Raw genomic sequence first — 26,226 nt, 5'->3', positions numbered from 1 at the left:
TTTCCGACAGCACCCCGCAGAGTCGTAGCCTGACCAACAACCATCCCCTCTCGCCGTCATCACCTTGCAGCCCCACGTCGAGGTCCCCTCCGCCGCCGAGATCCCCGCGCTGCCAACGTCGATCTGTTCGACACGTAGGTAAGATCCCGATCCTTGTTTAGTTTCGTTCCAGTTTTTATATTTGTCGTAGATTATTTATGTGCAAGATCCCGTTGCTCAGTTGTCATTCTTTACATTTTAGATTGTTATGATTTATCTGCATATTTTGATTTGTGAATTGTTATTATCTATGTGGGACTGTTGATGATAATATTTCAAATGATAAATTAATAATTTTCTAGATTTATTTGAATTATTATTATGAGAAATAATTTTAAAAGAGTTATTCTAGAAAAACGGTTTAAATTGAATTATTATAATAATAAATGAGCTGAAAGAATTTATTTTGAAAAATGAGTTAGTTTTGAATAATTATAATGTAAAATAATTTTAAAGGAATTTTTTTAGAAAAGTGATTATTTTTAAAGGAATCTATTTCGGAAAAGATTGTTTTTGGAATTAATCAATTTATGAGCACGACGATTGGAAATTGCGACATTTCATGTGTAATTATTTGATAGTTGTAATTCCATCTTGCACTGTTATTAGTAGTTGTTCACGTTTCCTGTTCATGATTCATGACACTGTTACATAGTATTCATTGCATTTATACCCTGTTATAGTTGAGAATCGCGTGTATTGCTTGATCATAGTGACCGTGAGATATGAGTTGTTGACTTGGACTTGGGATGGGAAGGTCTTGGTTCATGTTATCAGATATGTTGTTTATTTCCAGGCTCGCACCAGTGAATCGTTTCGCACTGGGGTGGGTCTGAGGAGCAGTGATCGGATGTGTTTATTATTTATTTCCAGGCTCGCACCAGTGAATAGTTTCGCACTGGGGTGGGTCTGAGGAGCAGTGATCAGATATGTTTATTGTTTATTTCCAGGCTCGCACCAGTGAATCGTTTCGCACTGGGGTGGGTCTGAGGAACGGTGATATTGTGATTATTGATTATTTCCAGGCACGCACCAGTGAATCGTTTCGCACTGGGGTGGGTCTGAGGTTCTAGTGAGATATGGTTAACCAGATATCCGATAATGTGAACTTTGGCTCTGTGTGAGATAGTGACCAGTGAGTTATGATAGGATGGCTAGTTGTTTTCTTTCCATTCATAGACCAGGATTAATATTTAATTATCTACAATTCGAGACATATGGTATATACATGAGGGTTTCCTTGTTTGGATTATTTCGCTCGACGTACTACGTCTCTTGTTGTAGATTTTTAAGTATTAATTCCATTGGTCATTCGACCGTTCCTATTTTCTTTGTGGGGTCGGGTCTTGCCGTGCGTCATGCACCTGACGTACACCTGTTTTCTCTGGTGTACGTCAGAATTAGGAGAAGAACAGGTTCAGCTAGGAGATCGCCAGGAGCCGGAAGATCCTCAGCAGGAGTGCCTTGTAGACGGAGCAGAAGAAGGAGTCGAAGCCTATTCTTGATGGTTCCACTTTACTTTTGTAGTTCATTCTTTTTCTATTGATCGATGTATTTTTGTATCTCTCCAGTATTCTTTTGTTCAGTTTTGTATAAGGGCATGTTGACCCGAATTTTATGTCTCGGATGTTATCCCGTTTGTGATATGATATTTCCTTGTTTTGAGTTGTCTTTATATTCTTGCTATTGTGATCGGGGACCTGTGACTTCGTATTGTTTTATTTCCAGACGCTTAGCATATTAGATTGAGAAGACGGGGTCTAGCACTTATCTCTTCTCAGTCTAATACGTCGCGGGCTTGCTCGCGTCCCGATTCCCTGGTATTTTGGGAAGCGGGGCGTGACAAACACCGAAGCGGATTTACTACCAAATTAGGATCCAGACTACCAAATCAGAGTCTAGATCAACAAATCAGAGTTCGGATAAACCGCGAAACCGAAAAATGACTAAATGGCAAACACCTGGAGGACTCGGCCAAAACCGAGCCACTCGGGTGGCTCGGCCAAAGCCGAGCCACCTAGGGGCCAAACCCGAGCCACCAGGAGGTGGCTCGGTGGCCGAGCCACCTAGGTGGCCGAGCCACCTGGGCCAAGCCCAGATCTGGGCCCAGATCTGAGCCCGGATCTGGTTCTAAATGCCTATAAATAGGCTTGGTGGCTCATTGTTTGGGAGGTTGGAACTTTTTGAGGCAAAACTCTGCTGGATTGAGAGCTCAACTTTGGAGTCTTGAAGCTTTGAAGACTTGGCTCTTCAGATCTGGTTCTTGGCGATCATCCACGTCAAACAAGGCAGGAGTTCGAGAGGGAGATCAGATCTGAGATCCACACGGTAATCCTCCGAATCAAAACTTGGTTTTTGATCCCAAGAAGAGTATCGATTTCTCTTGGTCGATTTCGATTACTAAAGGCTATTATTTCCTTGGTGAAATAGTACCCCAGGCTGTTATTTCCTTTGTGAAATAGCACCCGTCATACCGTGTAGATCCGACCGGATCAAGATCGCGTGGTGGTCCACGGATTAACCCCGACGCAGGCGAAGAACCCACACAAGCAAGAGACCGCAAAATAGGATCTTGCGATTTGTTCGAAAGAAGGAAAGTTGTAATTTTTATTTTTTCTTTGATTTTGTTGTAACCGGATCTTATAAAAAGACCGGATCTTTTGTAACCGAAAAACTGTTGCTGAAGAGAACAATGAATTCAATGAAAACAACTTTCACCGCGAACAATCTGGCGATCACAGTGGGAGCCACCGATCTCACTGCCGAGATCGTTACGTCGCAGCCGCGGATCTCAATCTCGGTCGAGGAGGAGGTCGAGTATGAATTCGACCAACAAAAGTTCGAGGAGTATCTGTCATCCTCGTCCGGATCCACCTCCCCTCTCAAGCCCAAGAAGTTCTCCTCCTGGAGAAAAGTCCGTTGGTATGAAGAAGTGCAAAATGCCAACGAAGATCTCACCCCAACTGAGGCCAAAGTCGCATCGGGTGAAGCTCCACCGACCTCCAACCAGGTCAAATTTGTTCCTGCCAATTCCTCCGCCGTTGAGGGCGTTGTGACTCTCTCAAAGAGAGCCCGCCAGAGGCGACGTAAATGCCTGGCGCGGCAACTCGCAAAGGCGATGGAGTCCACTGACGGAATCCGCTATCACGCGGATCTGAAGAACAGGAGAGGCAAACAACCTCAACAAACAATGAATGGCAGCTCCTCAAAGCCGCCAATGAATGAATGGGTTCGTGTCAAACAGAATCGTTCAACACTTGATGAGCGCATTCGTAAGCGCCGCGCACTGTCAGCGCAAGCACGGGCTAGAGTCTAAGAAGCCCGTAGAAGACTGCAGAAGGAAGTGACCAAAAAACCGCCACCAACCCGCCAAGTCTGGAGGCCGAAGTCTGAAGTGACGATTCAGGCTAAAGAGCAACCTTTGCAGCCTTCAGCAAAAGTTCAACCTCCGGCGAACCAACCTAAATCGCCGATAATTCCCATGGCTACTCCGAGAGATCACGCAGGCGCACTGTCAGCGCAAGCACGGGCTCAAGTCCAGGAAGCCCGCAGGAGATTGCAGAAGGAGGTGGCGAAGAAGCCGCCACCAACCCGCCAAGTCTGGAGGCCGAAGTCTGAAGCGGCGATTCAGGCTAAAGAGCAACCTTTGCAGCCTTCAGCAAAAGTTCAACCTCCGGCGAACCACTCTAAATCGCCAATAATTCCCATAGCTACTCTGGGAGATCACGCAGAATCATCCCGAAGAAAGAAGTCAGTTTTGGAGCGCCTCGGTCCACTTCCCGATGGACGATGCAAAGCTCCAGTTCAAGAATGTTTGGGCCCGATGAAGAAGCCCCGAACGGCTCAACATGCTGGGGTCGCCGCCACCCTCAACATGACAAAGAGATCATGGCAGCTAGGCGCACCAATTTGCGCATTGAAGTCCAGGAGCCCGTTGAGAACTCACGCCCACAAAGGCGTGTTTCGAGGCGCGTGACTCTTGAAAGCCCAAAGAAAGCAGTTCGCCCTCAGAAAGAAACATTATCGTCTGATGACGATAGTGTTATACCTGAGAAGTCGTGCCAACACACGATAGGTTACTTTGACCTTCAAGCAGACGAATTGTACTATCGTGTTGGGGGTATGAGTAAAACCAGGAAAAGGAGTCCTCAAGAACTAGAAACTCAATGCCCCTGTTCCAAACTCATTCAGGCAGTATTGTCGGAGTGCAACTGCACCAATACAGTCCCCGAGAGAATTTTGGTTTTCGAAAGGCTCAGTACCGAAATGCCAAAACCAAAGCCTAGGCGTTTCCGACGAAGGAGAGCGGTGGTTGAAGACGGAGAATTTCCGAGGGTCACCACTAATATGACCAGCAAAGGGAAATCGACACAGGATAATCTCGAGTCGATTCTGAAAGCACCCCGGCGTATAACCCGTCTACAGTCTGGAACCATCAAACGAGTAACTTATGGTAGGATTCGGACAAGATTACCTTCAGAAGATGAAGAATCAGATGCCGGCTCGGCGGTCGCATCAGATAATACGGTATCCAGCGAGGGACAACCCCGCGAGGCACTTATGATAAGTGCGGAATAAGTGGCCAAGATGCTTGAAGAGGCCATGGCTAAACAACAGGAGAGCTTCAGGTTATAAATCCAGATGGCCATGCAGAATACGAGAGAAATGCATGACCAACAAATCGAAGCACTGACAAACCAGCAAGGCGAACCAAGTCGTCGTAACCAGGTTAATCAGGAAGATGAGGACACAAATGCGAATGAAGCTCATAATGCTAATAATCCTCCCGTCAATGTAGGGGGTGGTAACGAGAATGCTAGCGAAAACACAGGTGAAAGCTTGAAGATTAAAAACCTCGAGAGCAAAATCAATACATTGATTTCCGCACGGGCATTCCTTGTCCATACCCAAGAGAATGGGAATCAATCCCCTATCCGGCGAAGTTCAGTCTAATTAACTTCACGCCATTTAATGGGATGGGTTCACCCACTCAGCATTTGATTTACTTCAAATCACACCTAGGGGTTATCTCTGGTAATGAGCCTCTGATGGTACGGTCCTTCGTTGGCACTCTTCGTGGAGACGCCTTCGATTGGTATCGTCGCCTCAAGCCAGGAAGTGTGAATAGCTAGGACGACATGGAGACTAAATTCCTCACCAATTTCTTCGATGACAACACCGAGATATCCATCGGGTCATTGCTTGACAAGAAACAAAAAGACAGGGAATTGGTTGATACCTTCGTCAAAAGGTTCCGGAACAAGGCGATGAACTGTCGGGACCCGATCACTGAGGAGTTCATTCTCCAGACTTGCCACAACAACCTCGCATTGGACGTGTTGGAAGCAATGAGGACAGCACCATCCAAAACATGGAAGGATTTGAAGGTCCGAGGAGAGCAAGTCGAGCGATTCCTCAGAAGGAAGAAGGCGGAAAGAGGCCAACAGGCGACGAATGCTCCACAGCAGAATTTCGTCCCACGAGGGAAAGGTAAGGCACATGCTAATGCAGTTGATGCTAATCAAACTTTCCAATTGCAGCCTCAGCAACAGCAACAGCAACGAGCACCACAACAATAACAGCAGCAATGGCAACAACGGCCTCAGAAGCAGAAATCTTCGGAGCCAAGATTTCCTAAAGTGTACTCCTTTAAAGATGACGAAGTTCCCAGCATCTTTAAATACCTGTTGGAGAATAACAAAATCCAGCTGCCGTCGATCGTGGATCAAGAAGGGGCTAGCAAAGTGACGGATCCGAAGTATTGCGCATACCATAGAGCGGTCCATCACCCTACCAAGTCATGCTACCATCTCAAGGATAAGATCTAGGCGTTGATTGATGTAGGTGTCATAACCCCGAAGCCGTCCAAGAATGTCGGAGCAAATGCAGTATCAATCAGCTTTGGATCGGTGCTCACAGCATGGTTTAAACCAGAGAGCATCACCAAAGTAGGAATGAAGATAGTGAACGATGACCCACATGGACAGCGCCAAAAAGGACTTGTGCCACACACAGCCCCAAATGACGAAATCCTCTGGGTTCATCCCGATCTAATTGAAGACGATCAGTGGACGACTTCCTCGACCAGAAAGGGTAAAGGCAAGTTCTGCAATGCTACTTCCGCGATCTTTGAAGAGGATGGTAATGAAGTTCCAACCTTCCCGCTCTCCGAAGAAGAACAAGAAGTCTTTGCCACTAGAAGCGGAAACGAGTATCACTTCAACTATCCATCACTTAGTGATCAGTTAGCTGAGCAGGGGGTGACTAAGCAAGTACCAGCCAAAACTCTCACGGAGCTGGGTGTTCAGTTAGCTGAGCAGGGGGTGACTAAGCAAGTACCAGCCAAAACTCTCACGGAGCTGGGTGTGATTATAAATCCTAGACCGGTTGAAGAAGCTCATCGACAGCTGGTTAATAAACAAAAGAAAAGAAGCCCCAGGAGGTTCAGAATCCGAAGCAGTCTCGTTTCAATCGTCCGATTGGAAGAGATAAACCGGAAAGCTCGAACACTCCGCACATCTTCGATATTATGGCTCAACTAGCTAACATCCCGGTGCGGATAACATTGTATGAGTTGCTACGGTTGTCTAAAGAAACCAGGGAAGCCTTGCAAGATGCCTTGGCCAATTCAGAAGTGTTCCTTACTCGGATTAAGCCGGCACTTGAAGAGCCAGAACTGTTAATTCAACACTGCAACATAGCGGCTAAAAACCTTCCCTGCATTACCTTCACCAAAGAGGATATGCAGACAAAGAACTCAAACCATGATCGACCCCTATATTTCATTGGGTACATTGGCTCCAGCGAAGTCAACCGAATCCAAGTGGATCCGGGTTCTGCTGTGAGCTTGATGCATATCCTTGGCATTCCAGTTAGTAAGTTGGCGTCCACAGGCACTATTATCTATGGATTCAACACTAGCGGATCAAGACCCTTGGATAAGATTCTGGTAAAGTGTCAAATGGGAGATTTGAAGACAGAAGTCACATGTTATGTGATCGATGCCGAGACTTCATATAACTTACTATTGGGTCGGCCTTGGATCCATAGTAACGTTATAATCCCCTCCACTCTCCATCAGTGTTTGAAATATGTCGACGCTGATAATAGGGTTAGAACGGTGGTCGCGGATAAGCAACCATTTAAAGGGTATGAGAATTATTTTACTGATTCTCTCTTTTATGGTAACGAATCCGATACTGAATCATCGGCCCATGGCACGGACAGCGGAGAAGAAGCTGATACCGAAGCCGGATTTGATTACAATGGAGGTTTTGTTTTAAACGACGTTGTACCCTTTGTAATCAACCTTGATGATGAACAATCGTCAGAGGGCAGTTGTAACTGGAAACTTGCCAATAATGAAATAAATAACGATTTAGAGTACTCACTGTCTCTTGATGATGTGATAAAAGAATTGTATGATAATCCTGATTTATATATGCCGCTTCGATCGTCCTAGAATTGTATGATAATCCTGATTTATATATGCCGCTTCGATCGTCCTATATAACAAAGAAACACCTGCAACATTCTTTCGGAACAACCCTGGTCATTCCTACCAAAATAGGAGGCGGAAGAGAAGTGATTTATGGTAAAGAAGAGGGTTTTCCATTACCAGATCATTTCTTAAGAGAAGATGAGAATGATGACAAACCTGGTCAGCATCTATCTAAGTATAGCCCGGAAGCGCGCAAGCTCATGGAAAAACAGGGATATGATTTCACACTCGGAGAAGGTTTATACTTCGATCGAGGTCCTCGTATTCCAGCCAAAGCGGCATATGTACCAAAAGGGAAACCAGACGATTATTATAAATACAGACGAGGGTTAGGGTATGAATCTTCTTCAGAAGACCAATGTTGCTGGTTAATCAATAACCAATCATCTAAGCAATACAAAGATGGATATCCGTCAGATTCCTCGGAATGGGATTCCGATACAAGTCTAGGGGGAGCATTCAAAGCTCTAATGGAGAACATGGTTACAACTGATCCGTCCACAATGGAGAACAATGATCAAATGCCGACATGGGAAGACCCGTGGGTTCATCACCTGAACATGCAGTATGGTGATAGGTTCGAACAGAGAGAACCCCCCACTGAAGATAAAATAGTTCAAATTAACATGGGTGACGAGGCTAAGTCTTCCCTCAAATGAGAAAGAGGAATTAATTGCTCTCATCAGGGAATATATTGATGTCTTCGCTTGGAACTATGAAGACATGCCAGGGCTCGACCCCAATGTAGCAATGCACCGCCTCGATATTAAGTCGGATGCCAAACCTGTCAAACAACAGCAAAGACGGTTTCATCCGCAGATTATGGAAGCCATTGAGGCAGAGGTTAAGAAATTTATTGAATCAGGATTTATCCGAGAGGAGCAACATCCAGACTGACTAGCCAATATCGTTCCAGTCATGAAGAAGAACGGTAAAATCAGGATTTGTATCGACTTCAGGGACCTGAATACGGCATGTCCAAAAGATGACTTTCCTCTCCCAATCACAGATGTCATTATCGACAATACGTGTGGATTTGAGAGAATGTCTTTTATGGATGGCTTTTCAGGATATAACCAAATCAAGATGCACCCAGATGACGAGAAGCATACAGCGTTCAGAACGCCCCTTGGTGTCTTTTGCTACACGGTGATGCCTGGTCTAAAGAATGCAGGCGCCACGTACTAACGAGCAATGACTAAGATTTTCCAAGAACATCTCAGGAAAACAGTCGAGTGCTACGTTGATGATTTGGTTGTAAAAAGCCGCAACAAAGAAGATCACATCAAGGATTTGAAGACGATGTTCGATCTCATGCGTGGGGAGTCATCAATTGAAGATGAACCCCACTAAATCCTTCCTTGGAATGTCCAGCGGAAAATTCCTTGGATTCGTCGTCACCACTAAAGGTATACGTATCGATCCTGATAAGGTGAAGGCGATACATGAACTGCAACCTCCTAGAAATCTAAGAGAACTCAGAGGATTACAAGGGCGTTTAGCTTACATCCGGTGGTTCATCTCGAATCTTTCTGGGAAATGCCAACCATTCTCTAAGCTAAACAAGAAAGGTGTGTCATTTATTTAGGACGACGCCTGCCAAAAAGCATTCGAAGATATCAAAACATATCTGACGAATCCTCCTGTTCTAGTTGCACCAAAATCAGGTAAACCGTTCTTGATTTACCTCAAGGCGATGAACCACTCGATAAGTGCTTTACTAGCACAAGATGATGATAATGGTCATGAACAGGCAATCTATTACCTAAGTCGGACCTTGGTAGGTGTCGAGTCTCGATATCCGATGATTAAGAAAGAATGCCTCGCATTAGTATTCGCAATGCAAAAGATGCGGCATTACTTAGTAGGACAGACGATTTACGTCATTTCTAACGTTAATCCAGTACGGGTATTTATGACGCAACCGGCCTCTATGAATTGGCGGCTAGCGAAGTGGGCCTTTCTCTTGTCCCAATATGATTTACGGATACGGTAGAAGTATATGATGACTTGCCGGATGAAACCCACGAGGTTAACACTACATCGCACTAACAAGTATGGCAATTATACTTCGATGGTGCTTCGAGGGCAGTTAATAGGGCAATAACCCCCGGATGTCCTAAAGTCTCTTCCGGAGTTAGAGTTGTCTTAATTTTCCTGGGGAAGCATGTGATGCCTCGGGCTTATTCATTGACTAGTCCATGTTCCAACAACGTAGCTGAGTACAACGCGCTTCTCATTGGACTCAGTTTCGCCAAGGAGCTGGGGGTCGAATATCTCGAAGCTTTTGGGGATTCTCAATTGATAGTAAACCAAGTCTGTGGAGAGTATGAAGTTAGGAACCAAGACCTGATCCCATACCACCAGGAGGCCATCAAAATGGCAGAATCTTTTGAAGAATTCTTCATTGAATATATCCCTCATCTCCAGAACGCTTATGCGGATGCACTGGCAGCACTAGCAGTATCACTTGCGCAGCCTCCCGAAACCGAACTATTAGTCACAGTAAGGACGCATCAACTCTGCATACCCATATACGATATGGATACTGAAGAGGAAGATGATAGAAACATAAGCGCCAAGGAGGTGAATTCAACTCAAATTGGGTCTGAGTCCCGAGATTGGCGTTTTCCTATCATTGACTACGTCCAATATGGTATTTTGCCAGAGGATGTAAAAGAAAGGGAATCAATCCGCCGAAGAGCATCAAGATTCTTCTATAACACCGAGACCCATACATTATACCGTCGAGGGTACGATGGTTTGTTACTCCGATGCTTTTCGAACAAAGAAGCAGAAGAAGTTCTTAAGGAAGCACACGAAGGAGAATGCGGTGTGCATCAGCCCGGTCCTAAACTGTATGATCGCATCAGGAGAATGAGATATTTTTGGCCAACAATGGTTCCTGACGCAATCGAATACGCCCGAGAGTGTCATGCTTGTCAAATACATGCAAATTATATGCACCAACCACCAGAGCATTTACACACGTCAACCACGTCTTGGCCATTCGAGACATGGGGTATGGACATTGTCGGTCCTATTTTTCCCCCTTCGATCAAAGGTGATCGATTCATTCTCGCAATCACGGATTACTTTTTAAAGTGGGCTGAAGCAATTCCGCTTAGAGAAGTGAAAACAAACAACGTCATCAATTTTATCAAACATCATGTTATATATCGACACGGCGTGCCAAGACGGATTATTCATGACAACGGTCCACAGTTCATAAGCAACGCCTTCGTCAGGTTTTGTGACAAGTTCAAAATTCAAGATGTTTCGTCAACAGCTTATTATCCCGTAGCGAATGGATTAGCTGAGGCGTTTAACAAGACGATTATTAAAATCCTATCAAAGCTCGTGAAGACCAATAAATGAGACTGGGATGATAAACTCGGTGCTTATCGTACCACCATACGCACACCTACAGGAGCTACCCCATATTCGTTGGTATATGGATGTGAAGCTGTGCTACCATTGGAGATTCAAATTCCATCCCTTCGGATCGCTCTCGCAACCGAGATGACGACAGAAGAACAACATCAGAAATGTCTCGAAGAACTCGAAATGTTGGATGAAAAGCGCTTGGAAGCTCAACAACACATTGAGTTTTATCAAGCCAGAATATCTAGGGCTTTTAACAAAAGAGTCCGACAGAGAAGCTTCAAGGAAGGAGATCTGGTCCTCGCTGCTCGCCGACCGTTATCCTCAACTCCAAGAAGAAAGGTAAATTTGAACCCAAATGGGAAGGACCGTTTGTAATAGACACAGTCTACTCAAACGGTACATATCGCCTGATTACTCAAGAGGGCGCCAGGCAATTAATGCCAATAAATGAGAAGTTTCTGAAAAAGTACTATCCCTAGTACATTTAGGATAACCCATTTACCGGGAAGTTCATTGAAGAATATTATACTTAATATTCTAGAGGATAACCCAAAATCATTTTTACCACCAAAATCCCTCACTGATCAATTTCAATTGACAGTGAGTCCACCAAAAGTGTCTTTCTGGCCCAAACCACCAGCAAATTCCCCTCTTGAATCTTTCCATGAACAAGAGGTCCGCCAAAAGCCTTCTCATGGTTATAACCGAAGTTGAAATTTTATTTCGATAAACGAAAAACTCATCTTCAGATTAGACAACCAATCCTATAAAAGGTAAGTTTATCTAGATTTTCTAGATTCTCGGAGTGGAGATCCCACTTCTAGTTTCTTTTGCGCTGGAAATAGAATATAAAATTCTTCCTTTCCAGAATCAAGGAATAGAATATAAAATTCTTCCTTCCTTGTATTCGGGTTCGCCTTCACCCTAAAAGAAGACCGGGAAATAGAATATAAAATTCTTCCTTTCCCGCACTGATTATCCTGAATCCTAAGCAGGGATAAGTCTGCGCCTAACACGCGCTGCCGGTTTAGTCTTTCTCTGAAGAAGAAGACACCATAGTTCGATTCTGGGGTATTCTATCCTGAAACCTAAGCATGGATAAGTCTGCACTTAACCCGCGCTGCCGGTTAGTTCTTAACTGTTAAAAAGAACACCCGCCCACATATTCAACATTATTGCAGGATGTTATTAATAACACCAAAATCCATGCCTTACACGTATGGGGAATTTCATCCTGAATCCTAAGAAAGGATATGCCGACGCCTAACACGCGTCGCCGGGTTAGTCTTTCTCCGTAGAAAAAGACACCAGAATACCAGTCTAGGGTATTTTATCCCGAAGCCTAAGTAGGGATAAGTCAGCGTCTAATACATGTTACTGGGTAGCCTATTCCCATAATAATGGTGAAGTCTACGTATTCGAAGTCGTAGTAGCGAGTCTCAGAGAATTCACTCTCTTAGCACAACGTTACATGCGGAACGGATTTAGACAATCTGCATGCTAGCCCGACTGAAACGGTAGCCGATAAAGGCTAATCAAATCCGTTGAAGGCTGGGGGTTAGCCAAAAATCCTAAAGTCAACACCTAACACGTGTCGTCGGGTAGCCTATTCCCGTAACAAATGGTAAAGCCTATGTATTTAACATCATAGCACAAAGTCTCAGAGAATTCACTCTCTTAGCACAACGTTACATGCAAAACGGATTTTGACAATCCGCATGCTTGCCCGATTCAAACGGTAATCGGTAAAGGCTTATCAAACCCGTTGAGGGCTGAGGGTTTGCCAAAAATCCTATGAGTATTATGATCAATCATTTCAAACAGAATGAGGAATCATGATAAAGATAAAGATAAAAACCAGATCCACTAAGAGAATCAAAAGTCAAAGTATTCAGCAAATGAAATCATACATCAAGCTCATGGCTAAAAATCTGCTGACTAAACTTAGACAGCTTCTCATCATAAGCTTGCCTAAGCTCATCCTGCAACTCGGCTCTGATAGACTCTTCATTTGCGGCCAAAGTCTTCACAGCAACCTCTTCTGTCTCGACCAGCTTCTGCTTCAGGGATTTCAACTCATCAGATAAAGCAGTGTGGGCTTGCTGATCCTGTACCTTCGTCATATGAAGAATACTCAAAGTCTTCTCTTCTTCACGGAGTTCTCTTCTGAGCTGGTCTATCTTGGTCTCACAAGAGGTAATGGAAAAATCAAGCTTGTCGAGTGAAGATGATCTAATAGCAAGGTTAGCCTCAACTCGGTCTACCCGGTCCCGCTGCACCTGAATCTCGAGCTTAGCAAAAATCCGAGTATCTCGCCATGTCTGTAAGCGAGCATCCAAATGGACAGCAATGAATGAAGAGGCACCTGCATCCCGGAGCTCGCGAAACATCTGAAGCTCATGCTCTAAGCAATCAAGGTCATCAACTATAGCCTTCGCCAGATCCGGGTATCCTGCATCCCTCATTGAATTTATTCTAGAATCAAGGAAAGGCTTAAACTGGTGAAGGAAAAGTCCGCCGTGGAAAAGCTTGCCAATCATAGCATTCACGAAGGAGAAGAAGGAGCGGACTTCTATATAGATGACGATCTTCTTAGGGTCATTGTCTGATAATAATTCCTTCACAAGGACATGAAGCCGAGAAGAAAGCCCTACACAAAAAGGAGAAATTCGTCAAAAGCCTTAATGAGGAAATAAATGACATTTCTCAATTGCTTAATTTATACCTCCTTCCCCTTGAGTGTAGTTGGTCTCACAGCCGGCTCAACAGGATCAGTCTCGACAAAAGCTTCTGGCAAACACAAAACGGAATTCTCAGATGCATTACATTATAGTTGCACTAGTCAAAAAATGGCTAGTCCTATAATTAACTTAAGAAGAGGCACGTACCTTCAGAAGGACCATCCTTGGGATTCTTAGGGAGTGTAGACTCAGGAAACATATCTTCGGGCATCATCAATCTGAGGAGAGACATACATGAAGTGGAGCATAGGAGTGTCCACAAGCAAACCTTCCTCGTCAAAATCATCAGTCGAGAAATCTGACACAAGAGAATATAAGTGCAAAAGAAGAATAAAGAGACTACGACCAATAGAAATGAGTTACCTCTTATGGGTGTGTTAGCCTCTCTATTCCCAAGATCCACGTTTGCCTCCTGCAATTTGTCTAAAAGAGCAAGAAGCATAGAGACAATTAGGGAATGCACGAATTCTGAATCGTTCAACTCCTTTGTGTGCCATCTAAAGGGTACACTGTTAATGGTAGATGTACTTGGATTCGCTGAATCGGGTCCTACATTGATGGTCTCCCTAACGTCGGCAGCTTCTGCAGGCTTTTCTACCTTGTATGGTGAGTCAGGCTCAACAGAAAATACACAATCATGAGGAGCAGGATCAGGACTCATCTCGCTATCCCCACGCTCTCCTACATAGAGATGGAAAAGCATGAGTCGAAGTTCTGAATGATCAAGAGGATGATCTATAGGGTAGATGTTACCTCCGTCGCTAGCAGGATCATCACCAGATAAATCCATCTCAGATGCTCGCGAATCTGCATGCGGCTTGTGGGCTAATCTCTTCCGCCTAGCAGCGGGGACAACAATCGAAGGTCTCGCCTGGGAAAAAGGACGGAATTCTTCATCCTTGTCAGCTGTGGTCCCTGAAACATCAAACAACTGTCAAGATTAATAATTCTAGAAGACAGAAGGAAAGAATAGGTAACTAACCTCGCTCGGAACAGTCCTCGTAATCTTCAAGATCTCCACCTGAAGCCTCATCAGCAGAATGGAAGATCTTCATTCCCTCTTTGTCAATCCGACGAGTCTTGTTCCGTGTCCTCTGTGACCGAGCATTCTCCCAAATCACACGAGAATCAGCCTGAGAAGCTTCCTCGGCCACTAGCTCTGCAATCGGTTTCACAGGGACAGTTTTATTAGCTGCTAACAGCCACCTGCAGCTTAAGAAGGTGAGATTCAACTGCCGCTCAGCACTCGGGAGACTGAACTTAGCACCAGTACAGTCCGTCACGGTCCACAGCCATGCCCGGAGACTGTCCACCAAACCGCCATGAGTCCGAAGCTGCTGACATGGATTCCCGACATAAAGCTGATCATAACCAAACTAGTGGACGAATCGGCAAGGTAGATACGGCTCTATAAAACACTGATTCCTCACCCGGAAGGTTAGATAACCCGGCCTAATGTTCACTAGCCAATTAAAGCAGCCGATATCTAAATAAGTTCGATACTCCCTCGGCTTCTCCTCATCAATCAAACACTTGCCATATCGGCTGAAGAACTGTAGGAAGCAAGTGGAAAATGCCCAACATTTATGGACCTGTAGCCGCTTTTTGAGGTTAAGGAATCTTCGCCCCTCCCACCTGCCATTCTCAAACAACTGTAGTAGGGGAACAGAGCGGTCTACGGTGCTAGGTACCGACATCATATCAGGATGATGAAGGACGAACCTAGCCATCAAATAAGTATATGGGAACTCCACCTTAGTAGAAGGAATGCGAGCCGATGGTACATCTTCTTTCTGTGTGAAAGCACTAGAAATCTGTCGAAGCCCTCGATGAATGTTAGCTACCATCACCGGAAGAAGCGAAAGTTCCTTTTTATAGGCAAGAGATATCACTGGACTGATACGAGACTACGCATTTCTTTAACCAGATAGCGAGGTAACCGGCAAGAAGGGCCATCGGCTGAATCGATGTGGTCGCATGCTATAAGAACGATTTAAACTTGGTCCCTGCAGGAAAGCCACTCTCGGGACTGCTAATGGTATAAGAGTGAGCATCGATCTTCTTCAACAGACCATTAACCTCTGAAGGAGTAAGCGTTGCCAATTCACAAATAGCTTCGCCAGAATTGCTCTCTAGATTTCTGAACAAATATCACGCAAACTGCTTCAGACTCACATGTGACTTAGTCCTTTTCGCTAAAGGCTCAGACTGCGCCAAAGCAATATGATAGTGACATGTGAGATCCCATAAAGTCTCGTAGCGGTCGGGCATGCGAGCCTTGAGCTGACTTAACTCATGGTTAGAGGGAAAGTACTCCTGATATAGCATCTGACCCATGGGCAAACCAGAAATCCTGTGCATCTCATGGAGAGCCAAGCCCAACTCTCCATGCTTAGTCAGAAAAGTATTTGAATCCGGGTTATAGTGCTCGCACAAAGCGAAGAACTGCTTCGCGCTGACAGGTAGGCCATACACGGTGGAACGAATGGCTGCATATAGACCACAAGCGTGCAACTCCTCGTTCCATCGGCTTAAGACATACTTCGTCATACGATCCCACCAAAGCTTGTCTAAAGAATGGACCCAGCCATAGAATCTGTGGCGCATCGCAGGAATCTCCCGTCCTAAGTCAGCGAGGCGATTCTTCAAAGTAGAAGCAGAAGCAAGAAATTCGTTACGCGGCGGTGCATCCAGCCCCAATACTCCAGGACGCAATCCAATGATATGACTCATGCTCGAACCTGGAGCTGCTTGATGAGTGATATAGCCACAGTGAACGCTCTCATGCTCCTCCGTCAAGCACCACGACATCTCCCGTGTCACAGCCTGACGCCTGAGCTCAGTCAACGAGCGGTGTCGAGGAATCTTCGGCAAATATAGGAAACCACCGCCGTTTTTATGAAGCCACTGCTCGGCGTCAATAAACACTGCATCAGGATCTCTGACGGAGTCGCCAAATAAAAAGTCAGTCTTCCTGAGAAGCTGAACAGAACTAGCATCCTTCACGAAAGGCGCATCCGTAATCAACTGTCGAAGAGCTCGATGTCCACCTTCCTTCACCACTTGGACAACCTCTGTCGACGTGCCCGGAGCAAACTGAAGAGTAAGCGGAATAGGTGAAAAATCATCGGAGGTTGAATAATACTCGTCATGACATCCGTCCACTGCATGAGATAAGAACGCTCTAGAGGGATATTCCACTGAAAACAAGCAATTAAGTGTTTGTTTGTCTCAGTTATAAAAGGAAGTTGAACTCATCCTACGAACGGATAAGATAGAGTCACTGCCTTATAAAGGGTGAGACGATTTGGCCACATTATGCACTTATAAGGTAGGATATATAAAAAACATATCCCTGCCTTATAAGGCACAATGCAGCGTCAAAACGCCCCCTTTATTTATTTTGAGATATGGTTTTGACCAAGCAAAACCCATCTTTAAAGCGTCGATCCTCACCAAGGAGAATCAAGGCTCTTCGCGATGGCCTCACCAAGGAGAACAAAATGGGGAAAAAGGATTAAATTGATAAATTACGAAATATGCTAAAACAAGGAGCTCACCAGCATACGAGGGAAGCACGCCATCAGCTGACGCAGCAGGGGACTGACCTATCGGGACATGCGACATGATGATCTGCAAAGTAAATCAGGGGGTCAGATACAAAAATTTTTTAGTTAGGGTGACAAACTCTAACCCTAAAATTTTATCCCCTCTTTATTATAATTAAACCCCTCATATCTCCAAATTTTACCCCCTGAAAGATGAGCTCGAGGCGTCAAATCACAAACCCTAACCCTCATATGCAATCCCACAAATTCATGTACTAAATTAAACATGAAATATGCCAAAATTATGGAGGATTTACCTGAGGAAAAACTCGAAGATCCAACAAAAATCAGATCTTGAAGGAGGCTCGAACCACGTGCTCGAGGGGCCTGAGAGAAATTTTATATATGGAGATTTTGGAGGATTTTTCAGTCTTAGATCAAAAGGAATGGTAGATCTAAGACAAATTTGAGAGTTTGAAGGAGTAAGGATGCACGAGGGAAGAAAAAATCCAAAAAAGAGAGCAAAGGGGGGCCAGCCCTAGATAGAGGAAAAGAGGCTCTTTTATAGCCTTGAACCAGTCTTGAACCGGACCAGACCAGGTTGAACCAGACCAGACCAGACTAAATCAGTTCAAATGAGGCTGAACCAGACCAGACCAGGCTGAACCAGACCAGATCTGGCTAAACCAGACCAAACCAGGCTGAACCAGGCTGAACCAGTCCTGAACCAGTCCTGAACCAGTCTTGAACCAGGTTGAACCAGTTTGAACCAGTTCTGAACCAGTTTGAACCAGATTTGAACCAAAACTCAAATTGGAGCTGAACCGAGTGTCGAAACGACTTCAAAACGACCGACGGTCCAGTCCCTTATTTATTCTGTAAAACCCCGAAAATTTGAATATAGTGTGATAAATAATTATAAATATGTTATATAGTGAAAATAATGTATTTTGATATTTGAGTATGATAGGAATTGATTTGAGATCAATTCAATGTATATTTGTGAATATATGAGTGTAAATACACAAAACATGCACATAGGCAAATAGTCAGAATTTGAGAATTTTGACTAGTTGAGAGTTTCTATTTTTTTCAAACTGATTCATTTAGAATATGGAAAAGTGTATAAGATCAAAGTTGTAGGTCTCTTCAAGACCTTTCCAACGAATCTTAGATCACCTCATTCCGAGATCAGATGAGAAAGTTACAACCTTTTTACCGAACCCCAGTCTGAGAATGACCCAGGAACCTGCGCAGTCGACCGCCGTGGTCGCTGCGGTCGACCGCGCAGCGAATCTGGTTCTGCCAGTTCTGTTTCGGGTCGGGTTTTGTTTATACCAAACCCGGTTGTTACCCCACTTATATATACTAGTTTTGAAGCTCTCAGAACCCTCTTTCAAACCCTAATAGCCTCAGCCCCCTTCTCTCTCTCCTCTCAAAACCCTAGCTCGGTTTGTGGCATTTTTGGGCGTTTCGAAGGATTTTCGGTGGAATTTCGCGAGATTCTTGGTGGATTCAGCGAGAGGAATCATTCTCCTACAGATCTAGGGCTTGGTTCTCATCAGAGGCGAGTAACATCTCGCCCAACTTCACCTCTTTTAATCCGGTTTTTATTGTGCCCAAATCGTATTTTGTGTAGATAAAGTAGATCTTATGGCATGAGGTGCCAAAAATCATATATTTTAGTGTTAAAAAGTTCACTAATGATGTTTAATTAATGAGATCTTGATCTGAAACGTTTTTATGAGGATTAAACCTAATTTTACTGTTTAAGAACTTTTAAAATCATGTTGATTTAAGTTTGAGATTTTTGGTAATGAAGTTTTAACTATTTAAACTTGTTTTTGACTGCCATACATTACTATTGTATTGTTAGGATTAGTTGGTTATTGATAACCTCGAAAATTTAAATGAGATTCGAGCTGACAGAAACCCAGACGGGGTTTCTGTCCGATCAGCGGTCGACCGCAGCAAACTCAGCGGTCGACCGTCGCGAGGTGTTTGCCAGCAGAACGTTTCTGCTATTTGAGCGGTCGATCGGAGTGACCTCTGCGGTCGATCGCCGCTCAGTTGTGAGCCCAGTGACTTTCGGCTCTGCGAGCGGCCGACCGGAGTGATCTCTGCGGTCGACCGCCTTACAGTTTCTATTCGCTTGTTGATCTTTGCTGTTCTTTTCGTGTACTTGAGAGTTTACCTCCTATGCCTCACACTAGTTTGTGATGTGTATATCTTTCCACATATACCTTTGACAATTGCACCTCTTTACTTATAGTCCATGTGTTGGGCATATCTTACTGTTGATCCATGTGTTGGATACTTATCATTTCGGTCCATGTGTTGGACACGTATTTTATTCAGTCCATGTGTTGGACGTGCATTCACATTTCAGTCCTCGTGTTGGACTATAATCCACTAAAGTCCTCGTGTTGGGCTATAATCTACCTCAGTCCTCGCGTTGGACATACATTGGTTAGATTTAGTCCATGCGTTGGACATTGGTTATATTCAGTCCATGCGTTGGACATTGGTTAGATTTAGTCCATGCGTTGGACATTGGTTATATTCAGTCCATGCGTTAGGCATTGGCTAGATTTAGTCCATGCGTTGGACATTAGTTATATTCAGTCCATGCGTTGGACACTCGTTACTTTCAGTCCATGGGTTGGACGTTTAATTTATATAGTCTATGTTTTGGACACTTAATCGTTTTCGGACATGATACTCATGTGAGTTTGCATGACACTTGTGGTGGCCTTGTCATGATTTCATTTATCGGTAGAGACGGGTTTGTATTTGTTTTATTTATTGTTTCTTGTATTAGACCTCAGGTTTAGTATTTAGGGATTTACAATTTGAGATACAAGGTATATACATGAGGGTTTCCTTGTTTGGATTATTTCGCTCGACGTACCTACGCTCGTGTTGTAAATTCCTAAATACCAAAACCCATTGTTGTTAGGACAAATAATTTTATATTATTATGTATTAACTGTATTTTCTGTATACAACGAGCCCTTTCCCTTGGGGTTGGTTGTGATGTTGCTCGCTAGCGCTTTGACGCTCGTTGTCCCTCCCCCTTTCAGGTAACGAGCCAGGAGCCCGGAGAGTCGCAGGTTGAAGGCGACACGCTTTAGTGTTCAGCTGGCTATTTTTAGATATGTTTTATTTTGGAGCTCCACTGTAGACTTTGTTTAAATGTTTGAGGACTTTATTCTAGATGTTGTAAAGGCTGTGTGCCTTATTTCCTTTACTCAGACTTATTGTATTTGAGATTTGATAAGAACTCCAGTTTATTCATTTCAGATATGGACTTTGTATTTCCATATGTTGGATGATGAAATATCATTTTGATCTCTTTCATCTCATCAGTATCTCTTGTATTATCTTTTACTTGCTTTTATACCTACACCTGTTGTTGACTCTACTAGAGAGATGTTAATTGTGATGGTGAAACATGTTATTACACGGTGTGGTGCATGGCAGGTTTGACATTCTTGGTTTCACCAAGGACTGCAGCCTCGCGTGAACCCAGGGGCGTCACAGTTGGTATCAGAGCTCTAGTTCCAGTATCCTTAGGATCATCCTGTGTCGAGTCGTGGAGCTAGGATAGAGTTTCTTAGGATTCATGTATAGGGTCCGATAAGAATTTCCTAGTATGAGTGAGGACGATATATGCGTATATCTCAAAATTTGAGAATTTTTTTTTATATGACAACTATTTTTGTATAAGTTTAAAGTATTTGTGCAAATACTATATGTTGTAAAAATTGTATGGTGATATGCTATTTATAGAAGTCTATTTTGACTCATAAACTCTTATTTTCTTATGAGCAGCGAGATGGCAGGACGTGGTAGGCCTCGTACTCGGAGAGCTGGGCAGGCAGAGTCACAACAGACCCCATCTGAGCAGCTCAATCCGAGCCTCGGCAGACTCCCCCCGAGCCGCAGCAGGCTCCTCTGTATTTGGTGGACATCATGGCTCCTCTTATTGCCCGGATGATAGCAATTGAGGAGCTTGTGGCGAATCATATTGCACCACCACCATCAGTAGCTAGAAAAGTCATTTCTCAAGAAAATAGGACGACTAAGTTTTAGAAGAACAAGAAAGGGCACCACGGAGACAAGGATAGGAACAAGAGACCTTGGTCTGGACCTCAGCAACAGTAGGGCCCTCATAAGAAGGGATCCCAACGGAATCAGAGAGCTCGTCAGCAGCGTAAGTTCCGGGGAGTTTGCTATAACTGCCGCAAAGCCGGGCACCAGGCATTTGAGTGTAGCAGTACACCAACAAGTGATCAGAAGGGAAATGGTCCGAACCAGCAGCAGCAGAAGACTGAGGGGCATGTTCTAGCAGTTCAGGAGGTTCCCCAGGGGCAGATTATCCCATATTCTCCAACACCAGCAACAGAGAAGTATTCATCCATCGGCAGAGTATATGCAGTAGTTCCGCATGATAATGGAGCAAGCAGATCAGTTATGGAGGGTACGTCCCTCATAAATCCTTTTCCCCGCCCGTATTCTTTTCGATTCTAGAGCTTCGTGTTCTTTCATTTCGTATGCTTTTATGACTAGACTCCAAATCGTAGCTCAGCCCCTAGACATTCCATTATCGGTTTTCCATCCCTTTAGGTGGGGTATCACTTCTGGAGAGCATTTGTAGGATGTGTATTATTAGTCTAGGTGAGTCGGAGTTTGTTATAGATTTGATAGTGTTGCATGTGTCCGAGTTTAATGTTATTCTTGTTATGGATTGGTTGTCATTCTGCCATATTAGTTCTGACTATCTTCATGAAGATAGTCAGAGTGCGAGCATCCAATAGGTCTAAGATGATTGTGGCCACTTCTCAGGTTGACTAATGCACCCGTGGTATTCATGAATGTGATGAACCGGGTTTTTCCATCCCTTCATGGGCCAGTTTGATATCCTCATGTTTTCGAGATCAGAGGCAGAACACGAGTAGCATTGCAGACTCTTCAGGAGCATCAGTTATATGTTAAGTTTAGCAAATACGGGTTTTGGTTATCAAAAGTTAGATTTCTCGGCCACGTCAACAGCAGAGAGGGCATGGCAGTGAATTCGGCTAAGTTTACAGCAATTCTTGATTTGGAACCGCCGAAGATGGTGACAGAGATTCGAAACTTCTTGGGTTAGCCGGTTATTACAGGAAGTTCATCCTAGACTTTTTGAAGATTTCGGCGCCACTTACACGCCTTACGAAGAAGGGTGTACAGTTCATTTGGAACACAGAGTGCCAGAAGGCCTTTGATATTTTAAAGATTAAGTTGACTACCATACCGGTTTTGACTATTTCGAACAGAACTACCCCACTCATGATTTGGTGTTAGCAGTAGTGGCATTTATACTGAAGTCACGAGATATTATTTATATGGAGTGCAATTCAAGTTGTTCATCGACCACTAGAGTTTGAAGTATCTTTTCTTCTAGAAACCAGAGGCAGCGACGGTGGATTGAGCTTATTGAGAACTATGAATTCGTGATTCTGTACATCCAGGAATAGCTAAGATGTACAAAGACCTAAAGAGACACGTTTGGTGGAGTGATATGCATAGGAAGATTTCAGAGTATATACCTAAGTGTCTTACCTGTCAGTAAGTGAAGGTGGAACATTAGAGACCTGTAGGAACACTTCAATCTTTTCCCGTTTCGAAATAGAAGTGGGCGAACCTTTTTATGAACATTATTGTAGGGTTGCCGAAGTCAAAGAAAGAAAATGATTCTGGTTGGATGATAATGGATATACTAATGAAGCCAACATATTTCATTCCGTATTTTTGGAAGGATTTCCAGGATTCATTTGGCAACAGATTTATCTTACAGTAGTGTATTCTACCCACAGACGGATGGTAAGATGGAGAGAGTAAATCGGATGTTGGAGGACATGTTGCGGGCTTGTGTTATTTACTTCCAAGGCAACTGGGAGGATCATATTCCACTGATAGAGTTCTCTTATAACAACAGTTATCAAGTGATAACTGGTGTGGCCCCGTATGCAGCATCGTACGGGAGTCCTTGCAGATAACCTATATATCGGGTAGAGCAGGAGGATATTTTAATGCTTAGGCCAGAGCTTATGAGATAGATTACTAAGAAAGTAACACAAATCAGAGAACAGGTTCTAGCCGCTCAGAGTGTTGAAACTTCATAAGTACTCAGACCCATTGTTTATTGATAGAGTAATTGTTTATATATATATATATTTTGTGATAACTGTATTTTCTCATACAACGAGCCCTCTCCATTGGGGTTGGTTGTGATGTTGCTCGCTAGCGCTTGACGGTTGTTGTCCCTCCCCCTTTCAGGTCACGAGCCAGGAGCCCGGAGAGTCGCAGGTTGATGGCGACACACTTTAGTGTTCGACTGTCTATTCTAGCTATGCTTTATTTTGGAGCTCCACTATAGACTTTGTTTAGACATTTGAGGACTTTATTCTAGATGTTGTAAAGGCTGTGTGCCTTATTTCCTTTATTCAGACTTGTTGTATTTGAGATGTATTAAGAACTCCAGTTTGTTCATTTTAGACATTGACTTTATATTCCTGTGTGTTGGATGATGAAATACTATTTGATCTTTATCGTTTCATCAGTTATCTCTTGTAGTATCTCTTACTTGCTTTTGTACCTACACCTATTATTGACCCACTAGAGTGATAAAATTGTGATGGTGAAACATGTTATTGCACGGTGTGATGCATGGCAGGTTTGACATTCTTGATTTTACCTTTGACTGTAGCCTTGTGTGAACCCAGGGGCGTCACAAAAATGTAGATAAATTTTACGTAATTATTTAATTTTTTTCGTGATTGTTATTATTTTTAATTAATTTTTAAAACGTGTATAAGATCAAAGTTGTAGGTCTCTTCAATAGCTTTCTAACAAATCTTAGATCACCTCATTCTGAGATCGTATGAGAAAGTTACAACCTTTTTACCGAACCCCAGTCTGAGTATGGCCCAGAACCCTACGCAGTCGACCGCCGTGGTCGCTACGGTCGACCGCGCAGCGAACCTGGTTCTGCCAGTTCAGTTTCAGGTCAGGTTTTGTTTATACCAAATCCGGTTGTTACCCTACTTATATATACTCGTTTTGAAGCTCTCAGAACCCTCTTTCAAACCCTAATAGCCTCAGCCCCCCTTCTCTCTCTCCTCTCAAACCCTAGCTCGGATTTTGGCGTTTTTAGGGCGTTTCGAAGGATTTCGGTGGGGTTTCGCGATTCAGATTGAAGGAGGATCGTTTTTGGGTGTTCATCAACCCCCCTCAGGCGAGTGACATCGCCCCAGCCCTTCACCCACGTTTTATGGGTTTTCTAATGATTTTTAATAAGTTTCTTGAGCCTAAATCATTATTTTGTGTAGATAGATGGATCTTTATGATATGAGATGTAAGAATCAAGTATTTTAGTTTTCAAATGCTCACCAACGATTTTGGTTAAAGAGACCTGATCTGAAATTTTTTTTTTTTTTGAAATCTGAGTTTTGATGCAAGTTTACTGTTTTCACAACGCTTCGATATGCATAAACATGTCTAGGGATTAAATGGTAGATCTTATAGAATAGTTTTGTTTTAGTCTTCTATGGTTTATGCATTATTTAACATTGTTTAAATTATGTTTATACAGCACTTGTACATGTTTAGGATTTAATTATTTGAGTCAATGCATCGAGTGGTCTCTGCGGTCGACCGCCGCACTGTTTGTGCATGTTTTAATTTTGGTGCATACTTTTGTGTGTTCGAGGAGTTGCCTCGATTATTTAATGTTAGATTTTAGTGATTTATTATTTATCTGTACATGTGAGTTGACTTTTGACACAAGCACCGATCCGCACAACGAGGCACGTGTGACATGAGATTATGTGTATCTTTTGTGTGTATATATATATTCGACACTTACACTTTGTATAATTTTACAGTTAGTCCTCGTGTTGGACACTCATTCCAGTTAGTCCTCGTGTTGGACACTCATTCCAGTTAGTCCTCGTGTTGGACACTCATTCCATTCAGTCCTCGTGTTGGACACTCATTCCACTCAGTCCTCGTGTTGGACATGCTTTTGTTATATTCAGTCCATACGTTGGACATTGGTGAGATTTAGTCCATGCGTTGGACATTGGTTATATTCAGTCCATGCGTTGGACATTGGTTAGATTTAGTCCATGCGTTGGACATTGGTTATATTCAGTCCATGCGTTGGACATTGGTTAGATTTAGTCCATGCGTTGGACATTGGTTATATTCAGTCCATGCGTTGGACATTGGTTAGATTTAGTCCATGCGTTGGACATTGGTTATATTCAGTCCATGCGTTGGACATTTGTTAGATTTAGTCCATGCGTTGGACATTGGTTATATTCAGTCCATGCGTTGGACACTCGTTACTTTCAGTCCATGAGTTGGACGTTTAATTTATATAGTCTATGTTTTGGACACTTAATCATTTTCGGACATGACACTCATGTGAGTTTGCATGACACTTGTGGTGGCCTTGTCATGATTTCATTTATCGGTAGAGACGGGTTTGTATTTGTTTTATTTATTGTTTCTTGTATTAGACCTCAGGTTTAGTATTTAGGGATTTACAATTTGAGATACAAGGTATATACATGAGGGTTTCCTTGTTTGGATTATTTCGCTCGACGTACCTATGCTCGTGTTGTAATTTCCTAAGTACCAAAACCCATTATTGCTAGGATAAATGATTTTATATTATTGTGTATTAACTGTATTTTCATATACAACAAGCCCTATCCCTTGGGGTTGGTTGTGATGTTGCTCGCTAGCGCTTTGACGCTCGTTGTCCCTCCCCCTTTCAGGTAACGAGCCAGGAGCCTGGAGAATCGCAGGATGAGGGCGACCCTTACTAGTGCCTATTTATCCTCTTATTAGATGTATTTTATTTTGTACTCCACTTGAGACATTTTTAGACTTAAGAGGTTTATGTTCTAGAGTTGTAAAGGCTGTGTGCCTTATTTCCTGTATCAGATATTATGTACTT

General features: G+C 43.5%; 1 protein-coding gene across 1 annotated transcript in view; it reads right to left on the bottom strand.

The window, feature by feature from the left end:
• The window catches only part of LOC109823435, a 37,586-nt gene extending 16,103 nt beyond the window's left edge, over positions 1–21,483 (bottom strand). The window contains exons 1-2 of the mRNA XM_020389712.1: positions 21,358–21,483; positions 17,229–17,301 (exon numbers count right to left, since the gene is read on the bottom strand). Coding sequence (XP_020245301.1) covers positions 17,229–17,301; positions 21,358–21,483 — 199 coding nt within the window. The remainder of the gene's footprint in view (positions 1–17,228; positions 17,302–21,357) is intronic.

The sequence above is a fragment of the Asparagus officinalis genome, chromosome 9 (genome assembly GCF_001876935.1).
Source record: "Asparagus officinalis chromosome 9, Aspof.V1, whole genome shotgun sequence".
NCBI classification, from domain to species: domain Eukaryota; kingdom Viridiplantae; phylum Streptophyta; class Magnoliopsida; order Asparagales; family Asparagaceae; genus Asparagus; species Asparagus officinalis.
This window is presented reverse-complemented; position numbering and strand designations above follow the sequence as displayed.